This window comes from Miniopterus schreibersii (assembly GCF_964146895.1).
Source record: "Miniopterus schreibersii genome assembly, chromosome: 12".
In the NCBI taxonomy this organism is placed as follows: Eukaryota; Metazoa; Chordata; class Mammalia; order Chiroptera; family Miniopteridae; genus Miniopterus; species Miniopterus schreibersii.
Genome location: NC_138112.1, coordinates 26,725,055 through 26,750,106, shown reverse-complemented (window position 1 = coordinate 26,750,106; position 25,052 = coordinate 26,725,055). Strand labels below are relative to the sequence as shown.

The 25,052-nt window shown below is 35.3% G+C and overlaps 1 protein-coding gene across 3 annotated transcripts in view; it reads left to right on the top strand.

Moving 5' to 3' along the window:
- EED (embryonic ectoderm development) overlaps window positions 1–23,781 on the top strand; it is a 35,208-nt gene extending 11,427 nt beyond the window's left edge. Inside the window, exons 5-13 of one of the 3 annotated variants that reach the window (XM_081152886.1) lie at window positions 1,124–1,249; window positions 1,951–2,032; window positions 4,767–4,858; window positions 6,989–7,122; window positions 9,625–9,730; window positions 10,904–10,978; window positions 18,396–18,554; window positions 19,308–19,381; window positions 20,001–23,780. In XM_081152886.1, coding sequence (XP_081009012.1) covers window positions 1,124–1,249; window positions 1,951–2,032; window positions 4,767–4,858; window positions 6,989–7,122; window positions 9,625–9,730; window positions 10,904–10,978; window positions 18,396–18,554; window positions 19,308–19,381; window positions 20,001–20,127 — 975 coding nt within the window. In that variant the 3' untranslated portion in view covers window positions 20,128–23,780. Of the gene's footprint in view, window positions 1–1,123; window positions 1,250–1,950; window positions 2,033–4,766; window positions 4,859–6,988; window positions 7,123–9,624; window positions 9,731–10,903; window positions 10,979–18,395; window positions 18,555–19,307; window positions 19,382–20,000 lie in introns of all 3 variants that reach the window. The other 2 variants (XM_081152887.1, XM_081152888.1) reach the window with 2 other exon arrangements.
- The last annotated feature ends 1,271 nt before the right edge of the window (window positions 23,782–25,052 follow it).

The window sequence follows — 25,052 nt, the reverse complement described above, 5'->3', positions numbered from 1 at the left end:
CCTGAGTTTTTAATATCTTTGGCTAAAGAAATTGACTTTCATAAATACACTGAAACTTTTCTAAATAAATTACTTCCCTAAAGTTATATTGTTCTTTCTTAACCTTAACCAATGCTATTCCTTCACTACCACCCAAGAGATTTCTGGTATCTAGTTATCTAGTTTTCCTGATCCGTAGGAATCCATTGTAGGGTGGATATGAGGGAGACTGGTACAGGTGGTTAGAGATGTTTATTGGAAATCCAGTAATAGAAAATGATAAAGAAAGTAGCTAAAACCTCCTGTTTTTGAGTGAGTATGTGTGTTTTTCTTTTACCTTGCCTAGAATTTTATCATTTCAGAGTAGTTATATTGATGAACTCAGGTTGATCAGAAGCTAGGACTCAAAGTCATACTAAGGATTTGATCAACAAAGCCTACAGGGAAAAAATACACGTGTTCAGTTTGTTTAGAAAATAAAATATTGGAAAACATGGGTTCATAAAGATAAAGATTTAAAAAGCCAAAGGGTTAGATAGAAAAGCTTAATGATGAGATGTTTCTTTTAGATGCATTTAAAAACTTTGCAAACAAAAAAAAGACAAGGACTTTCAGTCTTCCCTAGATGATATGGAAAGAAGTGACCCGAAGCCATCTTGGAAAGGTCTCACACAAGAAAAAGTGGAAAATTGAATAGTTAATCATCTTTATCTAGAGGCACATAGTTAGAAGTATTGGGATAGAGCTAGGGTCTGCAAAGGACAGCCCCTGAGGGTGGCCATCAGTTTGCTTTTTTAATTGAGGTAATGGACCACCCACCTGTTTTTGTAAATACACTTTTATTTGGACACAACCATGCCCATCCTTTACATATTGTCTGGCTGCTTTCAAAACATGGAGTTGAGTTATGCAAACAGCTAAATAGTAACCAAAATTGAATGGAAGGACTGGTTTTGTTCCATTGTTTGGCATAGATTATAGGCCTAAAAATCTCCATTGTTTAAATCTGATAGGATAAAGAATAATGAGAACTTCTATGTCAAAAACTTTAGCAGTTCTTTGGAGGTTTCCATGTATTGTATTATAATTATTTATGTGTTTACTTTTCAAAAACAAATTACATTTCTTAACCAGCATTTTGTAGGCTGATGAAAACTTTTACACTTGTGCGTGGACATATGATAGCAATACAAGCCACCCTCTGCTGGCTGTGGCTGGATCTAGAGGCATAATTAGGATAATTAATCCCATAACAATGCAGTGCATAAAGGTGGGTGTTCTGATTAAATTGTAGATTTGCTTTCCTTTGAATGCACAGCTATGAAAATTTGTCATTTGAATTTAAAGGAATCAGTGTCTACAGTTTCTAGTTTGATTTATACTTTGCTTCTTTCATCCTTTAAACAAGTCTTTTGAGACCTTTGCTATTGGGTAATGCGAATTAAGGAATGAGTAGGAAAAATTTATTATTTACAATATTTTCTTTTCTTCTGCCTTGCCTTGTCCTAAGAGACTCTGAATGAACAATAACAGAAGAGTGATTCCATTCTCAAAGACACCCTAACTAGAGTTGCAGCCTTGGAAGGTGATACTAAGTTTTGCATAGCAGTTTAGTTAGAAGTTTTTAACCCTGAAGGCACAGTAGAACCACCTGAGGATTTTGTCTTGCCTCTGCTAATCCAGTCAAATCAAATTATCTGTAGGTGGGACTTGAGCATCTTTTTTTTTTTCCCCCCTTCAAGTTTTTGGGTGATTTTATTTTATTTTTATGTGTTTTTTTTCTCTTTGTTGGATGGTTTTAATATACAGCCAAGGTTGAGAACCACTAAGTGAAACTTTTTCCATTCTCTTAAGACTAAAGAAAAAATTTATTATTATTTTTCTTAGCAAACATTTACTCACAGATTAAATATTTTACAATAGATTTTATTATTTTTATATGAAAGTTGATATGTTTTAAATTTATTGTAGCACTATGTTGGGCATGGAAATGCTATCAATGAGCTGAAATTCCACCCAAGAGACCCAAATCTTCTCCTGTCAGTAAGTAAAGGTAAGAGAAGGAAATTTTTTTATTATTTTTATTATTATTTTTAATCCTCACCCAAGGATATGTCCCTCCCATTGATTTCAGAGAGGAAGGGAGAGAGAGAGAAACATCACTATGAGAGACAAACAGATCAGTTGCTTCCCACACTCACCCTGACCAGGATGGAACCCAAAACCTGGGTATGTGCCCTGACTGGGAATTGAACCCGAGACCCTTCAGTGCACAGGATGATGCTCCAACCAACTGAGCCACACCAGCCAGAAATGATTATTTTTTAAGGGGAAAACATAGTTGGTACTGAGGATTAGTTATGTTACCCTTATTAACATATTGCATTATGATAGTTCTAGAACTTTATCCTCAACTGAATTTTTTTTCAGCTGAATTATGTTAAGCTTCATTAATTTTAAGTGGCAGATCATGTTATATTTTTAAGAGTTTTTAAGACAGTTTTGCAACTTTCACTCTGTCCAATCATGTAATAATGCATCTGAAAATCCATGTTGCCTTTATATATAAAAGCTTTTGTTTTATAACAGATTCCCAATAGAATTCCTTAAAATGCAGAGTTCTCCAGCATAAGCCGTTTGATATATTTTTCATGCTTTTGGCATTGCCTTGCTCTGTATGCCTAACTCAGCATTATAAGTTTATGTTGGTTTAGACAGGCCTCTTTAACTTCTGAGCTCTATGAAATATTTGGATGGTTCTTATTGGCTACATTCTGTTCTTGATTGTTCATTCTCTTTTCACTTCTATATTATTACTTTAGTCAAGTTTATCTTCTTAAAGGCTTGCCAAATCTATAGACCCCACCACCACCACCCAGTCTGCTCATATTAAAAGATATCCTCAAATTAAAACTCTTATGAAAATGTTTATTTTTGGAAATTGACACCTAAGAACTGATAACTTGGTAATAGTAGTTGGGCTCAGGTGTTACTTTATAAGTGACAGAGGCCATAATGCCTCACTTTTTCTAAATATTACAACTTTTTAACCCTGTTCTTCCTCCATTGTGTTAGACATTTTTATTTTTCAAACAGCTTTTCAAATGAATAGGGATTTTGCTGTACACAGTTCCATCAAGAAAGTGCAAAGATAACCTACAGAATAGGAGAAAGTATTTCTAAATTATGTATCTAATAAGGGACTTGTATCAAGAGCTCTTACAGTTCAATAGTAATAAGACATCCAAATTAAAAAGTGGGTAGAGGTTTTGAATGACATCTTTCCAAAGAACATACACAAATGTCTGGTGAGCACATGAAAAGTCATTAAGTATCTTTAACCATTAGGGAAGTACTAATAAAAAATACAATAAGACCACTTCACGCCTGCTAGGATGGGTATTACCAAAATGACAATAATGTATATTGACTAAGATGTGGAGATACCCCTCCTCCCCCGTGTAGCTAGTTGGTAGAAATGTAAAATGTAGCCATATTGAAAAACAGTCTGGCAGTTCCTTAAACAGTTCAGCAGAATTACCATTCCTGGGTGTGTGGGTGTGTGTGTATTCAAGATAAATGAAAATAAATATCCACATAAAAACTTGTACACAATTGGAATCAAATCGTTTTTATGGCAACGTTATGTTCAACAACATACTAACATAATGTATTACAGTGTAATATGTACATTATAATTAGTAATAAGTACATTGTAATTAGAGTAGTACGTTAATATTCAGATACAGTATGAACATTGTTATAAAGCTTTACATTGCATATATATGTATTATTGCTGTACATTATTTTGCTACTAATATTTAGAAAATGAGATTGCTGGAATTATAATAATTATTATTTTTACTCACCATCAGTATGCTTTATTTAGATTTGCAAGAAATAGAATGCCAGCTATCATGTTATCAGCCCTTTAGGTCTTTAGTAAAGAGTTTTACTTGTTTTTGTTTTTTCTTGAACCTATCAGGGTGACACTGGTTAACAAAATTATACAGGTTTCAGGTGCACAGTTCCAAAACATATTATCTGCACACTGTATTGTGTGTTCATCATCCTATACAGTTATAATTTTTGAAAGGTCTATAATACTATACATCATGATAGGTGTAGGTTTTGATCCTATTATTGGGTTTACCATAAAAATCTTCTAAATCTACTCAGTCCTGCCCTGGCCAGTGTGGCTCAAGTTGGTTGAGCGTTGTCCCATGCACCAAAAGGTCTCCAGTTCAATTCCCAGTCAGGGCACATGCGGGTCTGATTTTGTGGATTTGATCCCCAGTCGGGGCACGTGCAGGAGGCAACCAATTGATGTTTCTCTTCTCCCCCCTCCCTTCCTCTCTCTCTAAAATCAGTAAAATCATGTTTTAGAAAAAATCCACTCCTTTTTAATATATAAGTGGATATGGTGGAAGGCAAAGCCAGTATCTTGTTCTATGGCATAATGTAAAACTTGCTTCTGTCAAATCCCTGTGTATTTTCTTATCTCAAAACATACCTCTATCAAATTAGGATGTTATTTAAAGGAAATTAGGTAAATAAGTTAAAAAATATTTTTAAGACTAGATACTTCTTTTCTTGAAAGTTTATGCTAATTACCTAGCTAAATCTTTATGTGATGTAAATATTTTAAGTGATGTGGGTTCCATTCTTAGTCTTTATTATGCATAAGTTAAGTCCAAACTTTTGTAATTTTTACTTTAAAGAGGTTTTGAACGTCCACAGTAAATGAATGATAAAAATTCGTCCTAATTTTTCTGTTTCTAACCTAGATCATGCTTTACGATTATGGAATATCCAAACAGACACTCTGGTGGCAATATTTGGAGGTGTCGAAGGGCACAGAGATGAAGTTTTAAGTGCTGTAAGTTGAAAGCTGCAGGGCAGTGACTTTCAGGTGCACATAGTTGTGAACAATCCCCATGGAACTCTTTCTTTACAAGAAAGCATATGGTGGTGGTGTTTTTTTTTTTCACATTGCCTGGTAGGCAGTCATTTCATTTATTGTGACAAGCAGGATTTTTGTCTTGCAGGTGAAGGAATAAAGCAAGTAAGGCTCTTTGTGTTTAGTCTGTACTCATACACTGTTTTATACCAGTGCCTGGTTCTCATGGAAGAATACTGTGGACTTGTGTTTTTCCTGTATTGATCGAAAATCATCAAGTTATCTTTTGTTTTGCTGTTTCTCAGTTATTAAAAGAAATGGTTAAACTAGTTAGCAGTTGCTGGGTGCAGGGTGCAGGCCTGTAGTCCCAGCTACTCGGGAGGCTGAGGCAGGAGGATTGCTTGAGCCCAGGAGCTCTGGGCTGTAGTGCACTGTGCTGATGGGGTCTCCGTACTGAATTTGGCATCAATGTAGTGACCTCCTGGTAGCTGGGGACTACCAGGTTACCTAAGGAGGGGAACTTCATGTTTTATTTGCAATTGAAATAAGTTTTTCATTTTCAGGAATTGTTTTATTGTGCTCACACTGAGTTTTAGATAACTCTTTTTGATGGCATAGTGTTATCTTTATATTATAATTTACTGATCTATTATGATTATATAAGTGTTTTTGGTCAAGTTTCAGATTTTTACATTATTTTAGCTTTACTTATGTTTCATTTAGAGCTTATTTAGTAGTTTTACAGCTATTCAGTTCTTTTTCATTAAACTATGTAAAGGGGAACCATATTTTGGCACATGTAGCATTTTAATTGTAGGTACTAAGTATTCCTATAGTTGCAATGCGTATGCTTTTGTGAGAAACATGCCTACCTTAAGATACCCTGCCAACTTGGATTTTCTAGAAGTTGTATTAGAAGTCTCCATTTGACTTTATGTGTAAAAGAGCCAAAACTACCATTCTTTAAGAATTCTAAATTAGCTACTGGCTCAAACGGTGCCTTGTTGCTGTTAACAAGTGAGGTAATTAGGAAAAGTAGCAGCAACCAGACTTGTTAATTCAGTAAACAACAAACCTAAAGCTCTTAGGCTCTTGTGAAGCAGTATTTATGATTAATTCAAAGGTTGGGTTAACATATCTAGGTTGGTGAGGAAAATATCTTCCTTAAATAGAAGCCCCTACTGCTATTTCTTTTTTTTAATGGAAGTATTTATTTATTAAATTGAATTTATTGGGGTGACATTGGTTAATAAAATTACATAGGTTTCAAGTGTACAGTTCTGGAATACATCATCTGTATAATGTATTGTGTGTCCATCACCACAAGTCAAGTTTTCTTCCATCACCATCTACTCTACTGTTATTTCTTAAAATGAGAACAGGTGACAGTCTGTATTTCTTCTCTGTAATACATGAGTTCAGTGTTAGAAGGATTGATGTGTGGGATTTTCATTAACGTATGTACCATGTGCTAGATTAAATAGCATCTTTGTGCCACAGTGTCTTATCTATGAAATAAGATGGCATAAGGTTATTACAATAGATCATCTGTTAGATGCCTATTAAAAATTAGTAAACAGCAAATGATAAACTTATGGTATTTCCTTTTTTAGACATTTAAAAAAATTCATTTAAAAAGTGAACTCTTAAGACCAATGTAACTGAAGTTTTTGACTTATATGTACAGATAAAATTTCAGTTGTTTAGTAGCTTCACATACAGAAGTCAGTTTCATTGCTTGATTAGGATTGGACAGAGAAAAGTAATATAACTATTCAGGTTTTTGTGTCATACCTCAGCATTCAATTTATCTTCAGCATCAAGCAAAGGAAATATTTTAAAGTTCATTGAAAGATAAAATGAAATTCAAACACTATACTTTTTTGCCTTCCGTATCATAACCTCATCTGTGGTGGTGACAAATCACTTAAAACTAAATCTTGAGAGCATAAAAACTGTTTTATTTCCTACATAGATGAAACCCAAAATATGAGTCTTGTGGCTTGAAATACAATTTTCACAATACTGTACATCAGGTGAAAATTGAATAGTATAGTTTGGGAAAATTAATTTAAATATGTAACTGAAGCTTTTTTGTTTCACATACAGGATTATGATCTTTTGGGTGAAAAAATAATGTCCTGTGGTATGGATCACTCTCTTAAACTTTGGAGGATTAATTCAAAGAGAATGATTAATGCAATTAAGGAATCTTATGATTATAACCCAAATAAAACTAACAGGTAACATTTGTGGCATTTAAAACAAGTATCTATCTCATGCTGTTAAATAGATGAGTTTTACTTTTTACAAAATTGTTATATAAGTCCCCAACACAGAGTTTAGAAGCTCCTCTTTTAAAAACTTTACATACCATAAAATTCACTGATTTTTCAATGGAAGCCATTTTTTTATTTTTAATTTTTAAATATATCTTTTATTGATTTCAGAGAGAGGAAAGGAGAGGGAGAGAGATATAGAAACATCAATGATGAGAGAGTCATTGATCAAGCCCGCATTCCGGGCATGTGCCCCGACCGGGAATCGAACCCCGATCGCCTGGATCCCAGGTCGACGCTCAACCGCTGAGCCATGCCCTGCCGGGCATGAAGCCATTTATTTTTAATCTAATATATTTGTGTTTCATTTTTCAAAATCCCCTTGAAATTGTGTTTTCTCTAACTTAGTAGCACATTTTACTTATTTTTGTTTAGTTATGTATATGGTGAGCCTTTTAATTTATAAAAATGTTAAGCCTCTTAAATTTATTGTGGAATAGAGCAAAAGACCCTTCAGAATAATGTTGTTAGCATTATTAGTCAACAGTGTAAATTTTAATTCAATACAGTAAATCTTGCTTTTTAAATGGAGGTCTTAGCTTTAATTCATGTTAATATAATGCTTCCCTTTAATTGCTACTCATTTCATTAAATGGAGAAATTTCCAAAGTGGGAGCTTTGCTCTATGGGACTAAGAGGTGGGACCTTTGCAATTTTCTTAATATGTTTTTTTAAATGCCTGAGTTCTTTATTCGGTCACTATCTTTCCAGAATCTTATTTAGGCTATTATTATTATTATTAACATTTTCACTATAACTATCATAAGTCTGTATATTAACTTTGTACATTTGTTTTTAGCAAAGAGCTAGAATTTATTTTCTAGTTATCAAGCCAGACTATTAGATTATTAGTTAAATTTGTAGCCATCAGTAAATATTTCAGTGCACTAACATTCATCAAACCCCAGTGGCCTCTAAGGGTTAACACAGCTTTCAGATTCCCATTTTAAAACACCAAAAGCTAGTACAGTACTAAATTTATGTTTTTATATTTTCTGGAGCTCTGGAATACATAGAAATTATATTTCACAGTTTATAGAAAAGAACAGTGGGTTATTCTGGTCTTCTCCGTGAGAGGTTTAACCACAGATTATAATATGTATTTGATTTAAAAGCAAATAACATAATTATAGCAGAGTTAAGAATTTATATCAGGTCATGAATAACATTTTAATTTTTTTAAACATTTTTTTATTGATTTTTAGAGAGAGAGGAAGGAAGAGGGAAGAGAGAGAAACATTGATTGGTTGCCTCTTGTATGCATCCTGACCACGGATGGAACCCCCAACCTTCCAGTGCAAGTGACAATGCCCAACCAACTGAGCCACACCATCCAGGTCTAATAAAAGATCCCAGAATTTGTATTGGAAGGAATGTTAGAAATTATTCAGCCCAACATCCTTTTTACATATGTGGGAAAAGTAAAGAGAGGACTTGTGACTTGTTCAAGACATAACTAAATTCATGGCATATCAAACTTACCTGGTTATTTCAGTACAGAAAGTAAATCACTCACTAGATTAGAAATGTTAGGTATACTTTTAATTAACTATATGATTAGTACCAACTTCTAGTTTATGGTCTTTACACAAGACATTTTTTAATTTTTTTAATTTATCTTTATTATTGAAAGTAATACAGATGTCCCCATTTCTCCCTCCATTGACCCCCTCCATCCCCCTCCTGCCCCTTCCCCAGCCCTTCCTCGCACTGTCTGTCCTTAGGCTATGGGTATAAGTTCATTGGTTAATCTCTTTCCACCCTTTCTTCCCCCTGAAATACATCTTTCTGTCAATGACTACACTGCATGTGTCAAAGAATAATTTGACAAAAAAGATCCAGAGTCATTGAAGCACAAAATGTTTTTAAGGGGAAAAAATGCCACCATATTTTCAGAAATTGTTACTCAAGGCAGGACTCTCATGTAATCTTATCTTTCACAGCCTTTGGAATGATGTGTCATTCACTGTTCCTAGAAAAATGACTATCTTTTGAAATAACCCAGATGTGTTGACTTTCATAGTCTAATTTTAAAGGATTAAGTATTTTCTATGAAAAACTTTCAGCTCTATAATTACATCTTTGCTTATCATTGGTTAGGATAGCCAGAATTGATTAATTTTGGCCTATATATATAGTATAGTAAGGTAGGAAGCTGCAATTTTTATAAATGAAATTTCATAGGATAAAAACAAAATTGAATTGGGCTGATAATGGAATAAAATATAGAAACAAAAAATGGAGTAAGACTAGCTCTCAACTAAAAGACAAGATATTCATTTTTCGAGGATCAAAGAAAAATCAGTAGTCATATATTTTATTTTTCAAAGTTTTATAAATCCAAAAATAAAAATCAGTGTGATTCTACTATACTTTTTTCTCTTAACTTTTACATTTCCATTTCAGGCCATTTATTTCTCAGAAAATTCACTTTCCTGACTTTTCTACCAGAGACATACATAGGAATTATGTTGATTGTGTGCGATGGTTAGGTGACTTGATACTTTCCAAGGTATGGTAACTGCTGTTCAGCTGTACTTTCATTGTTTGTGTGAGTTGGATTTTTTTAGGGAGCATGATTTTTTTATGCAGTTTGGTAAATTGGATGGCAGATGGTAATTTTTTTTTTTTTTTTTTTGGTCTCATGATATTTGATAGGTTTGGAAACTTGCTTTAGGCATAAGACATCCCAATGAATTATTATAATTTGTGTTCCAATAAAATGAAAAATGTTCATTTGTAAGATGATATTGTTGTGATATGTAGTGTTATTGTAAAATAACCAGTATCTAAAGCTAGTAGTAGGGTGTTCTGTTTTTTTTATGTTTGTGTCCATTTCAATAAACTTTTACATATAAAAACAGACAATTGGAGTTGGCTTATGGGCTGTAGTTTGCCAACCCCTTCTTTAGCATGTTGATGTGTGTGTGTGTGTGTGTGTGTATATATATATATGTATTTTTATATATATTTATATATGTATGTATTTTTTGCTGATAATTTAGAGAAGTTGTTGGTGATGTCATCTGAACATTTAGGATTGTCAAATTTGGAGAAATTGCTATCCAGTTTCTTGTGTGGATTTCAGGGCATTTCACATTTTCTTGGGCAGAGCCTGATTTATTTTTTCTTGATCTTGCAGATAGTTTTGTCTTTTTTTTTTTTTTTTTTTGATCTTGAAATTAGAGTCACAGGAAGTTTCAAAGGTAGTACAAAGGCCCCATGCTGCCCTTCACCCAGTTTCCCCCAGTGGTTACATAACTATAATTCAATATAAAATCTAGGAAATTGACATTGTATAATGTGTGTGTGTCATTTTATCACATGTGATTTTGTCATTGCAAGAATGTTACAGTATGGGGCTTTTTAAGATTGTTTTTTTCCACTCACTATAATGCCATCCAAATCCTTGTGTGTATCAGTACTTCTCCCTTTTTATTGCTGGGTAGTATTCCATGGTATGGGATGTACCATAGTTTATCTAGACATTCATCTATTGTAGGACATTTTGGTCCTTTCCAGAGTGGGGCTATTACAAATAAAGCTGCTAATGAACAATCGTGTACAGGTTTTGTGTGGATTTACTTAAGTTTTCATTTCTCTGGGATAAATGCCTAGAAGGGCAATTGCTGGGTCATGGTTAAGTTTGTTTAGTTTTTTAAGAAACTGCCAAACTATTTTCCAGAGTGGCCGTGCCATTTTACATTCCCACCAGAAATGTAAGAAAGATCGAGTGTCTCGGAAGCTTCGCCGGCATTTGGTATTGTCACTATTTTTTATTTTAGCTGTTCTGATAGGTGTGTAGTGATATCTCATCGTGGTCTTAATTTGCATTTCCCTGATGGCTAGTGATGTTGAACATCTTTCATGTGCTTATTTACCATCCATATATCCTTTTCAATGATGTCTCTTTATATCTTTGCTCATTTTCTAATTGGATTGGTTTTTTATTTTTACTGTTGAGTTTTGAGAATCTTAATATATTCTAAATATGAATCCTTGTGTCAGATATGTAGTTTACAAATATTTTCTTCCAGTCTGTAGCTTGTCTTTTCATCCTCTTAACAAGGTCTTTTGCAGAGCAAATTTCTCTAATTTCGATGAAGTTCAATTTATTGGTTTTTAAAAAAATTATTATTTTATGGATTATGCTTTTGATGTGTTTACAATGCTCTTTACCAAGCCATAGCTCCTAAAGATTTTCTCCTGTGTTTTCTTCATAAAGTCTTTCACTATTATGTTTTATAGTTAATATATGATCCATTCAAAGTTAATTGTTGTATGAGGTTTAGGTAGAAGTTTATTTTTTTTTTTTTAGTAGCACTTATTGAAAGACTATTCTTTCTCCTTTTGCACCTTTGTCAAAATTGTTTGGACATACTTGTGTGAGGCTGTTTCTGGGTTTTATTTTGTTCCAGTACTCCACTGGTACTACATACACAGTTTTGATTACTCTAGTTCTGTAATAAGTCTTGGAATGGATAGAGTGATTTCTTCCATTTTATTATTCCTTTTCAAAATTATTTTAGTTATTCTAGTTGCTTTGTGTTTCCACATAAATTTTAGAATAATCTTGTCTACATTTATAAAAAATCTTGCAGGGGTTATTTTGGGGGAGGGAGGATTTTGCTCAGAGTTGTGTTAAACCTATATGTCAGTGTGGTAGGGAATTAGTATCTTTATTCTACTTAGTCTTCTAATCCATGAATATGGTATCTATTTATTTGAGTTTTTTTATTTTTATGATCAGCATTTTGTAGTTGTTAGCATACAAGTTCTGTACCTGCTTTGTTAGAGTTAGACCTAAGTATTTCTCCATTTTTGAGTGATTATAAATGGTATTTCTGATTTCCATTTCTATGTGTTCATTGTAGTATATAGAAATACAGTTGATTTTTGCATATTAATCTTGAATTCTGTGACCTATTAGACTTTATTAGTTCTAGGAGTGTTTTTTGTTAATTTCTTGGGCTTTTCTACATAGACCATCTTGTCATTTGCAAATAGGGACAGTTTTGTATCTTCCTTTCTGATCTGGATGCTTTCTATTTCCTTTTCTTGCCTTATTGCACTGGGAAACAACCAGTACTATGTTGATCAGCAGTGTTAAGAACAGACATCCTTGACTTATTTCTGATATAAAGGGGAAAAAATTTAGTTTTTCACAATTATGTGTATTAGCTGTATGGTTTTGTCGGTATTCTCTATCAAGTTGAGAACTGTCCCCTTTCCTAATTTTTTGTTTTATCATGAATGGGTGTTAAATTTTGTTAAATGTTTTTTCTGCATCAGTTATGATCACGTGATTTCTTCTTTAGCTTGTTAATGCAGTAAGTTGCATTGATTGGTCATTGATTATTGATATAGCCTTGTATCCCTGGAATAAGTTTATTTGGTCATGTTTTATAATTCTTTTGTAAGCTGTTGAATTCTCTTGTGCCTGAATTCATGAGGTATGATGCTGATCTGAAGTTTTCTTTTTTATACTGTTTTTGTCTGGTTTTGGTATCGAGAATACTGGCTTCATAAAGTGAATTCCAAGTGTACCCTCCTATTTTCTTGAAGAGATTATGTGGAATTGATGTTAATTCTTTAAATGGTTGATAGAATTCTGCAGTTAAATCATCTTTGTGTAGAAAATTTTAAGGGGAACTTTTAAAAACACAGATTTAATTTTCTTGATAGTTAAAGGGCTATTCACATTAACTATTTCATATTGGTGAGTTGTAATTTTTGCTGTTTGAGGAATTGGTCCATTCCATCTAATGTAAAATTTATGTGTATGGAGTTGTTTGTAGTAGTCCTTTACTATCATTTTGATATCTGCAAGGTGTCAAGTGATAAGCCTGTATTTCATTCCTGAAATTGGTAATTTATGTCTTCTCTTTTTGTCAGTCCTGTTAGGAGTTCGTCAGTTTCTAAAAAAAAAAACACAAACCTCTTCTTTTTATTGGTTTGCTATGGGTATATTTTGCACTTTTACTGGTTTCTTAAGGTGGGAGGTTAGATCATTGACTTGAGACTTTTCTAACATAAGGATTTGGTGGTATGAATTTCCATCAACACTGCTTTAGCTGCATCTCATAAGTGTTGATAGGAAGTGTGTTGTATAGTTACTAGGTGTTGGGAGACATTTCTGTTACCTTTCTGTTCTTGATTTCTAGTTTGATTCAACTGTCAGAACATACTCTTTTCCCTTTTTTTTAAAATATATTTTTATTTCAGAGAGAGGAAGGAAGAGGGAGAGATAGAAACATTAATGATGAGAGAGAGTCATTTATCAGCTGCCTCCTGCAGGCACCCCAGTCAGGATCAAGCCTGCAACCCGGGCATGTGCCCTGACCCGGAATCAAACCTTGATCGTCTAGATCATAGGTCGATGCTCAAGCGCTGAGCCACTCCGGCAGGGCAGAGCATACTCTATATTATTTTGATTCTTTTACATTTTTTAAAATATGTTTTTTATTGATTTGAGAGACAGAAAAAAGTATTGATGCAATAGAGAAACATCGATTAGTTGTCTCCCACACCCCCCCCCCCCAACTGGGGATCAAACCCGCAACCTGGGTATGTGCCCTGACCAGGAATCAAACCAGTGAACTTTTGGTGCATAGGACAATGTCAACTGAACCACACCAGCCAGGGTGTTTTTTTTTTTGAGATTTGTTTTATGACCCTATTTTTGTTCCATGGGAGCTTGAAAAGAATGTGCATTCTGCTGTTGGATGGAGTGCTCTGTAAATATCATTTAGATTCTATTGGTTGATAATGTGGTTGAGTTTATCTATATCTTTGTTGATTTTTCTACTCCTTTTATTATTGCCATACGAGTGTTGAAGTCTCCAGCTATAATTGTGGATTTTTCTCTTTTGGTTCTGTATCTTGCAGCCCTGTTGGTTGGTGCATATACACTTTGCTATATCTTGGTGGTTTGACCCTTTTATCATTATGTAATATCCATCTGTAGTAATTTTCTTTGAAGTCTCTTTAATCTGGTAGTAATTTAGTCATTTTTGCTTTCTTTTGAGTAATGTTTGCATGGTATGTCCTTTTCCAGTTTTACTTTTAACGTACGTATATCATATCTGAAGTGAGTTTCTTGTAGGTGGCATATAGTTGGGATATGTTTTTTTAATCCACACTGTTGAACTTTTAGTTAGTATATTCAGACCATTTATATTTGAGTCTTAACATATCAATTATTACATTAAATCTGCCTTTTAATTTCTCTGGGTTTTTTTCTCCTAACTTTCTGTAGGTTATAGGAACATGTTAATTGCATTTTTATTTGCCAGTAGTATTTCTGAGTATATTTCTTTGTTTAGCTTTTTTGGGGTTTGCCCTGTATGTTATATGTATAACATATATGTGATGTATACATTTGTCCTTTGAACAGTCTAGTGGTTTAGAGGATGCTGACCCCCGAATTCATGTATAACTACAGTTAGCCCTCTGCATATGAACCTGCAGTTCAAAAATAACTTTTATTCAGTGGGCCTGCACAGTTCAAACTCTGCTGTTCAAGGGTCACTTGTGTGTCAGTCTACTTAACTATATCAACATTTTACCAGTTCAAGTGAGGTGTAGAAACCTTACTTTCCTTTACTTCACTTTTTCCTCCATTTATCATATAATTGTCTTAAATATTCCCTTTACAGTGAAGAACTACATCAAATAGCATTACAGTTTTTGCTTCAACCATTAAATATAATTTAAAAACTCAAGAGGGAAAAGTGAATGTTGTATTTACTCATTTTTACTTTTTTTTGTCTTCCTTCCTAATGTTTGATGTTTCAAGATCCCTTCTTATATCATTTCCTTTCTGTTCATAAAACTCTCTGTAGCTGTTCTCTTAAGGCAGGTGTGCTGGTGACAAATTCTCTTAGTTTTTCATAGTGTGAGAATCTCCTCATTTCCCCTTCATTCCTTAAAGGTATAGTCACTGTATATAGGATTTTGTGTTGTAGTTCTTTTTTTAAATATTTGAAAAGTGTTGTGACCCCTCTTTCTGGTTTCTGTGGTTTCTGATGAGAAATCTGCCATCATTGAAATTGTTCTTCCTGTCTTAACTGCTTTCAGGATTTTTTTCTTTGTGTTGAGTTTTTATGTTTGATTATGATGTATCTTAACACAGATTTCTTTGAGTTTATTTTTTTTGAGGTTCAATCAACTTTTTGAATCTGTAGTAGGTTTTGTTTTGTTTATAATTGCTCACTGGAGCTTTTTTTTTTTTAATATATCTATTGATTTCAGAGAGAGGAGGGGGGGAGAGAGAGAGAGAAAGAGAAAGAGAGAAACATCAATGATGAGAGAGTCATTGATTGGCTGCCTCCTGCACCCCCACACACACACTGGGAATCGAGCTCACAACCCAGGCATGTGCCCTGACCAGGAGTTGAACTATCTTCTGGATCATAGGTTGATGCTCAACCGCTGAGCCATACCAGGCCAGGCTTACTGGAGCATTTTTATGATGGCGGCTTTAAAACCATTGTCAGATAGTTCTAACATTTGTGTCGTCTCGGTTGGCATCTATTTTCTCATTAAAGTTGAAATATTTATTTATTTATTTACTTACTAGTGTTTTATTTATCTATTTATTTGAGTACATTTATTAAAGCTGGAGACAGTGAAAAAGGGAAGGGCTTAGGGTAGAAGAAGCAACAGGAGAGAGCCGAGGCAGGGCTGCTATTAGCTCTCTGAAGTTAGAGAAGAGGGGCCTTGTGGACAGGTTTTCCTCTTCCATTGGTTGCAGGTTTCATGGGGCCCCAGAGTTTAAAAAAACAACAACAAACATGCCTGAGAGGAGGGCACAGGTGCACTTAATGGAGAGCAGGGATATTTTTGTTTCTTGATATAACAAGTGCTTTTTGATTGAGATCTGGATATTTTGTGAATTAAGTTTCAATCTCGATCTTATTTAGATCTTCTACAGTAGGCTTCCTCTGATAAGTTTTCAGCTGGGGAAGGGGAGCACTGTTTCATGATTGGCAAATAGCAGGGGAAGTTCACGTTCCCCACACTGTTGATTTGGTGATGGTGTTTCATTACTGCTGGGGTGGGAGTTCAGGCTTTCCACTGCACCTCAGGTGACACTACCCTGGCAGAAGAGGCTGACAGGACTCATAACTGCGGTATCCTCTGATACCACCCCAGCCAGACGGAAGGGTTACCTCTTTACCATGAAGGGCAGAGGGAGTTAGGGTTATTATGCACTGAGATGCTTAGTTACCACCTGAAAAGGGTTTCCCACTGGGGTCTTTGCTGGTTCACATGGGGGCAGGTCCACAGTTTTTTCTGTGGTATTTGGCTATAGTAGAAAATGTGTCTGAGATTTTTCTCTCTTGCTAGGTTGCCATTTCCTGGTCTCTACAGTTATAGAGAGCAGGCTTTGGGATATGGGCGTTGGGTTGGGTTGTCTTCACCTGTTAGAATTGTTGAGTTGCTGACTTTTCCAGCATCCAGCCTGAGAAACATACCAGGGAACTAAATTTCCTGCATATCCCTGGATTCCTAATCATCTGCCTCCTCTGCATTACAGACTTTGAGGTTGTACTTAGAAAGGTTGTACAAATAAGGAAAAGTATATCTAGTCTGTCATTTTGGAAGTAAAAAGGCTGTAAAATTTCTGCTCTTAGAACTTAATCAGATAATGGGAAAAGATTTCTGCCTTTTAGGTGGGAAGCTGGATTGAATGAATTATATTATATTGGTGGTCTCAAGTCTGGCTCTGCATCAGAATCACTGGGAGAACATTGTAAAAATAGATTCCTAGACCTTACCCCACAGATTCTAAATCTGGCACAAGGACCTAAGAATGTGTAATTTTAAAAATCTCTTTAGGTGATTTCGAGGGGTGAATTTTCTAGGCGATTTATGTGGGTGAATTCTTTACCTCCCTTTCCTTTAGTTCTCCATGAGGGGACTCAACTAGGACCCTTTATCAGTGTTGTCAGTGAGAAGCACTTGCACAACTATTTTACAGTTCTGTTTCCACCTCCTATCTCAGAGATTCTGATTCAGTAGTGCTGGGACCAGGATGAGTTGAGAAAGCTACAGGCTATCAACTCACTAGTGCTCTTAGTTAAGAGTCATCAGACTAGGTGATGTGTAAGGTACTTTACAGTAAAAGAACTTGTAAACATAGTCCTGGGATTTTATATAATCTAAAAAAGGCAAGAGAAGAAAAAAAGCATGCTGTCCTCACCCTAATCTTCCCGTGGCCTTAGAGTTCAACTGTTTAAATGCCAGTCAACACCACAGGGTTGCCACATGTGTTTATGTAGACTGTGTCCTGTGAAACTTCAGGAGGCACTCATCACCTCCTCCAGGCATTTTCCTTCCTGGCACCTATTGAGGTACATTGTAAGATGTTCAGCAGCATCTGTGGCCTGTATTTAGTAGAGGCCAGACACATTGCCAGATGTCCCTTAACTGACAAACCACGGGGCCTACACAGTAATCTGAGTAGTGCCCACTAATTTGCAAATTTTCTTCCATTGCTTTCTTTACCACTTGCTGCTTAAGAACAAAGATTTGAAGTTAGATGATGGGGGAGGTATACTTAGCCTATTTCAATCCCATCCCCATATCAATGTCTTAATGTTAAACCACTGCTTTTATACCTTTATATAGTATGATCTTTAAGCCCTTCTGTGAATCCATTAGCTTTCCTATGACATCTGTTGAGCACCTACCATGTAGCACAGACACTGGGGATGAAGGATTAATAGTATAAAGGGAACCAGGTGGAGTTAGAAGTGAAATGAGCAGTTGGGTAGGGAAGGAAAAAACTAGTGAAATAAGCAGGAGCCATATTGAAGAGCCATGTATTCTAATACAGTGTTTGTAACTTCACCTTTGCTATAAAACACTTCAAGTATCTGAATGCTAATGTATCTAGAGCTGAATTTGGTGTGGTTTGGAAAAGCAGTTGTGACTTCCAAAATGAATAGTTTGGACATTGTAATGCTTTTGCATTGTCAAAATCTGTTGTCCTTAAATGTGGACATTGATTCTATAACTATAAATGAATGTACATCACTTTACTTAGTAGATGGATAACCAAGTTCTATGAGCTGTGGATTCTAAAATGATAATAGAGAAAAGCTTTGTTTTAATATTTATAATTCAGTTCTGTAAGTAATATATATTTTTTTCTCATCTGTTTTTTAAAGTCTTGTGAAAACGCCATTGTGTGCTGGAAACCTGGCAAAATGGAAGATGATATAGATAAAATTAAGCCCAGTGAGTCTAATGTGACTATTCTTGGGCGATTTGATTACAGCCAGTGTGACATTTGGTACATGAGGTTTTCTATGGATTTCTGGCAAAAGGTAGCAACATTTTTACATTTTGAAATTATTTGACTTAGAGCCATGGTAATTTTAGTTTTCTCTGTTATGCACCTGTATTCTGTTTTCTTTAAGAATCTACCTTGATGTTTTATATTAATTGCTTTGGCCTTTGATGTTATTTATTCTATCCTTGTGGCTCTGACCACCACCTACAGTGCTTATTATAAATGAAATTCACAGGTGTCAGTAGTGACAGGTGTTTATTTTCTGTAACATCTGTTACTAAGATTTACTGTTTTTTAAAGTCTTATCTATATCATATTAGAGTTAATATTTTTATGAGGCTTTTTCCCAGAAAAATTTAAAAAAATACCAACATGGGAGATAGAGACAAAATACTAGTTATCTAAAAATTTTAAAGAAATTTGGTGTTAGGATTTTGTGGTAATTAATTACTTGGGTATTTATAGGAAAGTTTTTGTAAGGGCTTTCTATAGCTTTTGCTACAATTCTTTAAGGCAGAATAAAGAGTACATGTATATCGTATAAATTGTGAAGCTCATCATAAATTTGCAATATGCCTTCTTATTTATTCAAGACACCTCTGTGAAGCATTAGTTGCTCTTATCCCCACTTACAAATAAAAAATACAAGATGCAAAGAATTAATCAAGAGCATAGCCATAGGCTAAAGCTGAGGTTTTCCCAAAATAAGAAAGATGTCTTAGGATTGCTTGTAATCTTTAAAGCTTATTTTAACAATTTGGTGTTTTTTAAAATATGTTTATTACAGATGCTTGCATTGGGCAATCAGGTTGGCAAACTTTATGTTTGGGATTTAGAAGTAGAAGATCCTCATAAAGCCAAGTAAGTATTTAGAAATTCCTTTTTATAATTTCTGCCTTCATATTTTTAATGTTATACCAAATATAGAGGAAGTAATTTATACTTGCAATGCCATCTTTAAATCAGTTGTAACATTTGCATGTATCAGAGTATTTTAAAATATTTTTTTATTCTAATGATTGTTTTTCATGAGTACTTTGTTATTTTTTTATATAAGTTATATGGTGCCTCTTGAATTTAAAATAATACCCAGCCTGCCCGGCCGGGCGTGGCTCAGCAGTTGAGCGTCGACCTGGGATCCAGGCTATCAGGGTTCAATTCCCGGTCGGGGCACATGCCCGGGTTGCGGGCTGCAGCCGATCAATGGCTCTCTCATCATTGATGTTTCTATCTCTCTCTCTCCCTCTCCTTTCCTCTCTCTGAAATCAATAAAGATATATTTAAAAAAAAATTAAAAAATAAAATAATACCCAAATTTTATGAAATTTGAGATTGAGCTCTTAGTGAAATGTATTCTGGTTTCAAATGCTTTCTGTGTGAGCTGGAACATCTATTCATCTTCTGATTTATTGTTTTAAGTTAGATACTGGCAACATTATGAATGTATGGTATTTAACCTGTTGTCATGTTTTCTCCCTAGATGTACAACACTGACTCATCAAAAATGTGCCACTGCTATTCGACAAACCAGTTTTAGCAGGGATAGCAGCATTCTTATAGCTGTTTGTGATGATGCCAGTATTTGGCGATGGGACCGACTGCGATAAAATACTTTTCCTAATCCAATTAGAGTGTGTTTTCTGTGTACAATAGAATTAATGTATCTTGCTAGTAAGGGCACATAGAGCATTTAGAGTTGTCTTTCAGCATTCAATCAGGCTGAGCTGAATGTAGTGATGTTTACATTGTTTACACTCTTTGTACTGTCTCCTGCTCAGACTCTACTGCTTTTAATAAAAATTTATTTTTATAAAGCCACGTGTTATTTTATTTTCATTGTGATGAAAAGAAATGTTGAAAGTAATAAAATTATGCCTTATCTTTTTGTAATGATCGTTGTTTTGTAGTTCATTTAACCGGAAAAAGCTATATAATGTAATAAGTAATTATGTTTAAAATTTTGTTGAGTTGTTTCAACAATAGGAAATAGGGGAGAAGGTGGGAGCTACATTGTGCTCTGTGAAGAGGGGGCCTGAGTCTGAAGAGGTCTTTGAGGCAGAGAAAGTATATGGTTGCTGTTGCAAAGATAGGCTAAGAAAGGACTGAGGTGTGCCTTTGTGGTTTGGGGCTTGGAACAGGACTGGATAGAAATTAGATGTCTTTAAAGTTGCTTTTTAAGCTAATACCTGAGAAGGGCAGAGGTCTAAATAATTAATGGTCATCTTGTCCAGAAATGCTTAAAGCATTAAAATGCTCATTGAGGCAAAGGGGAGAGTCATTTGGCTTAACTGCATATTCAAGCTTGGGTGAGGTACCATCTAGGACAATAATTTTTAAACTTAAAAAAAATGCAATACACAGGAAGAAATAGACTACATATATTATATGCCAGTCTCACACATATACATAAGCAAAATGTTCCATGAAACAATACACTTGTTTGATGTAATCTGACATTTTCTCTTTTTTTTGGTAATGCAGTGTGACTCACTAAATTAATTTCACAATCCAATAATAGATCTCAACAGTCAGTTTGAAACACACTGATCTAGGGGAAATGAGTCTAGATGGCCTTTACCAAGGACCCACACTGTCAGAAATACAAGCTTACATTAAAAATGTTACATGGTCTCTTTAACCACAGACCATAGCTCTAACACTATAAAGATTGTAACTTCACCTACTTTCATTTATCACCTCTGGGTTTCCCCTGTTGTGATTTGTAGAAAATGGCTATCATTCTGGAATTGAACTGGTGGATTTCAAAAAAGGGTTCTTGGTATTTTGTGGTCATTTTCTGATGCAAAGCAAGACTGAAAGCAGACTCATTTCACCTTCCTTTGGTTCATTTACCCCAGGCTAATGTGTAAAAAGTTGCATGATTTCTGTTATGTTTTGTGTAATGGAGTGTGTAGTATTTGTGTTTAATTCTAAAACTATTGTGAGTTGTCAGAAAATCACTGGTTGTGAGAAATGCATAGTACTATATTGGTCATTATATGATTTTTAAAATATTTGATGCAAAATTACTTTTTAAACTGCTAAAATTTTGTATTAAAAAAGGTTTGGTTTATTTTTCTGAAAAACTGGGAGTCAAGGTTTAATAATCCCAGTTCTGAGTAAGCGTTCTGCATTGTTTCCCTCAAATCCCTGAATAAAACTGGCTGCAACAGTGTTTGTAACTCTTGCAGGTCAAAACCCTTTGTGAAGGGCTCTCCAAAATAATTTCTTATCTTGGCCTTAAAAATGTGAGCTCCAAGTAGCCCGAAGAGAATCATTTATAATTTCATTGGCCAGGTTTGCAAAGCATTGCATTACTTAGGCCCCTGTATAGACCTGTGCCAAGCAATGGTTCCCAAATGCCGGTCTGTGGAAAAAAATTATTTAGGGAGCATAAGACATCTCTGAGTCCCAACCTAAATTCAGTATTTTTTTAAAGCTTGCTCAGGTGATTCCAACAGATTAAGTTTATCTTAGCCCAACCCAGCACAACTTTACACAGTCATTTGAAACTTTCTCACTGTGGCTAACTAGTGCCTCAAACTCATGTTCAAGGATACTGGTGGGAGTGGTAGAGAATTGTTAATTCTCAGTTCTGCTGTCTGTTGAATCAACTGCTGAGCCACACCAGCCGGGTAATTCCACAGTTCTTGGTGTTACAAGGGCATAACAGGACAGAGACCTTATGGCCTAGAAAACCTAAAATATTTACTATCTGGTCTTTTGCAGAAAACATTTGCTTGACCCTGACCTAAAGAGAACTTCTCTGATGACTGAAGCATGTTCTCAGCCCTCTCTAACAGGTGCTAGAAGCTGGGACAGGACAGACATTGAGGTCCCTTCTTTCTCCTGAGCTCCCCACAGGCATTGCTGTGGTCTTTGGCTCCAAGTGGGGAAAGATGGAGGGGAAGGCAGCAAAGGAGAGGAGAATGAGCTGATAAAGGAGAGTTCCTAGAACCCAGAACACCTGGTTGTTTGCACCCCTCACTGGAGAGTTTGCAGAATTCTGTGACATATAACATTAATTCAACAAATATGTGGAGATTTACTGTATATTGGGTACTGGGTAGCAAAGATAAGAGTCCTGTTCTTGAAAGGCTCATAGTCAAGAGTAGTCAGGCTCCCTAAGCAGATCTTTATACTGTCAAGTGTCAACTACAGATGTGCTTAATACATAATTGTTGATATACTTTCATTCATTCAGTAAACCTCCTATTAAAAGCTTACTAGGGGTTAGATGCTGGGCTAGGCACTGGAAATATGATTGTAAACATAACAGATATATTCCCTGCTCTCTTGGAGCTTATATTCTAGTAAGAGTTGTGTTAGAATGCCCGGCCGGCATGACTCAGAGGTTGAGCATTGACCTATGATCCCGGAGATCACAATTCGATTCCTGGTCAGACCACATGCCCAGGTTTCAGGCTTGATCCCAGTTGGGGGCCTGCAAGAGTCAGCCAATCAATGACTGTCTCATTGCTATTTCTCTCTCTCCCTCTTTCTCTTCCTCTGTCTGAAATCAATAAAATTACATATTTTTTAAAGAGTTGTGTTAATTATAACATCAGCTTTAAGTAATAGCCAATTAAAATTGGCTTAAGCAATAAATATATTATCATGCGTAACCATAAGTACAGAGGTAGGATTGGCTCCAGGGCAGGTTGGTTCAACAGCACAAGACATTAAAAAGAGTGCATAATCAGCCAGGGTTGGTGTTGCTCAGTGGATAGAGCATCGGTTAGCGCATTGGTCTGTGCACCAAAGGGTCATGGGTTTGATTCCCAGTCAAGGGTACATACCTGGGTTGCTAGTTTGCTCCGGCTACCAGTCGGGTTGTGTGCGGGAGGGACCCAATTGATGTCTCTCTCACATAGATGTTTCTCTCTCACTCTCTCCCCCTCCATCCCTCCCACTCTCTCTGAAAGCAATAGAAAAAATACGTGAGGATTAACAAAAATAATTTTTTTTAAAAAATTACATGAAAAATAAAGACTAATCATAAGTACAGAGGTAGGACAGGCTCCAGGGCTGGTTGGTTCAACAGCACAAGACAGTAAAAAGACTCAAGTTGGCCCAGCCAGTGTGGCTCAGTGGTTGAGCATCAACCTATGCACCAGATCAGGGTTTGATTCCTGATCAGGGCACATGATGGGGTTTTGAGCTCGATCCCCAGGAGGGGGCCTGCAGGGGGTGGCCAATCAATGACTCTCATCATTGATGCTTCTCTCTCCCTCTCTCTGAAATCAATAAAAAAGCATATTAAAAAAAACAAACCAGACTCAAATTGTTTTTATCTCTTTGCTCTGCCTTCCTTCCTGGTCGTGCTGACTTTTATCTAAGGCTCTTTGAAGTTTTGAGAAGGTTGCTAGTAAACTCCAGGTGTCACTTTCAGATGTGTCAATGTACTGAGAAGGTGATCATCCCTTCATGTGACTTTCTTAAGACAAAGAAACCTTTCCCAGAAGCCCCCAGCAGACTTCCTCTCAGGTTTCATTGACCAGAATTGGGTTATGGGGCTGATCCTAAACCAATCACTACAAAGGGAATGGAAAATTGTTGATGAGACTAAGCAGGGACTTCCTTTGGGGCTTCTGAGTCCCATGAAGGAGGGGTGGATTCCTGAACAAAATTGGGGTTCTGTTAACAAGGAAGAAGTGGGGCAGTGGATATTAAATAGTTAACTACCAGTATTTGTTATAGGGAAGGAAGATAAAAAGTAAACACATACTGTGAAGGAACTACATAGAAGTTAGCTTTTGCTGCATAATAAAACATCTCAAATTTATTTAGCTCATTTTGCAATACATTTTGAAAATGGGAAGTGTTAATTCTCCATTTTTTTTTTTTTCTTCAAGATTGGTTTGGCTATTCTTGGTCTCTTGTAATTCCTTATAAATTTTAAAATCAAGTTGTCAATTTCTGCAAAAAAGTCAGCTGGGATTCTAATAGAGATTGTATAGAATCTACAGATCAACTTAGGAAATAATGCCATCTTACCGATATTAACTCTGCTGACCCATGAACATGGGATGGTTTCCATTTATTTAGATCTTTAATTTCTTACAACGTTTTGTAGTTTTCATAGCACAAGTTTTACACTTCTTTGTTAAATTTATTTCTATGTATTTTATTCTTTTCAATGCCATTGTAAATGGCATTGTCTTCTCAATTTCATTTTCGGATTATTCATTGCAAGTGTTTAGTTATACAGTTGAATTTTGTATATTTATCTTGTATCCTGCAACCCTGCTGAACTTCTTTATTAGTGCTAATATTTTTTTTAGTGGATTCCTTAGGATCTTCTATATACAAGATCATGTCGCAAGGAGATAGTTTTACTTCTTAATTTCCAATCTGGATACCTTTTATTTCTCTTGCCTAATTGCTTTGGCTGGAACCTCCAGTACAATGTAAAATAGAAATGGCTAGAGCAGGCATCTTTGTTTTGTTCCTGATCTTAGGAGGAAAGGATCCAGTCTTACACCATTAAGTATGATGTTAACTGTGGGATTTTTGTAGATGCTCTTTATCA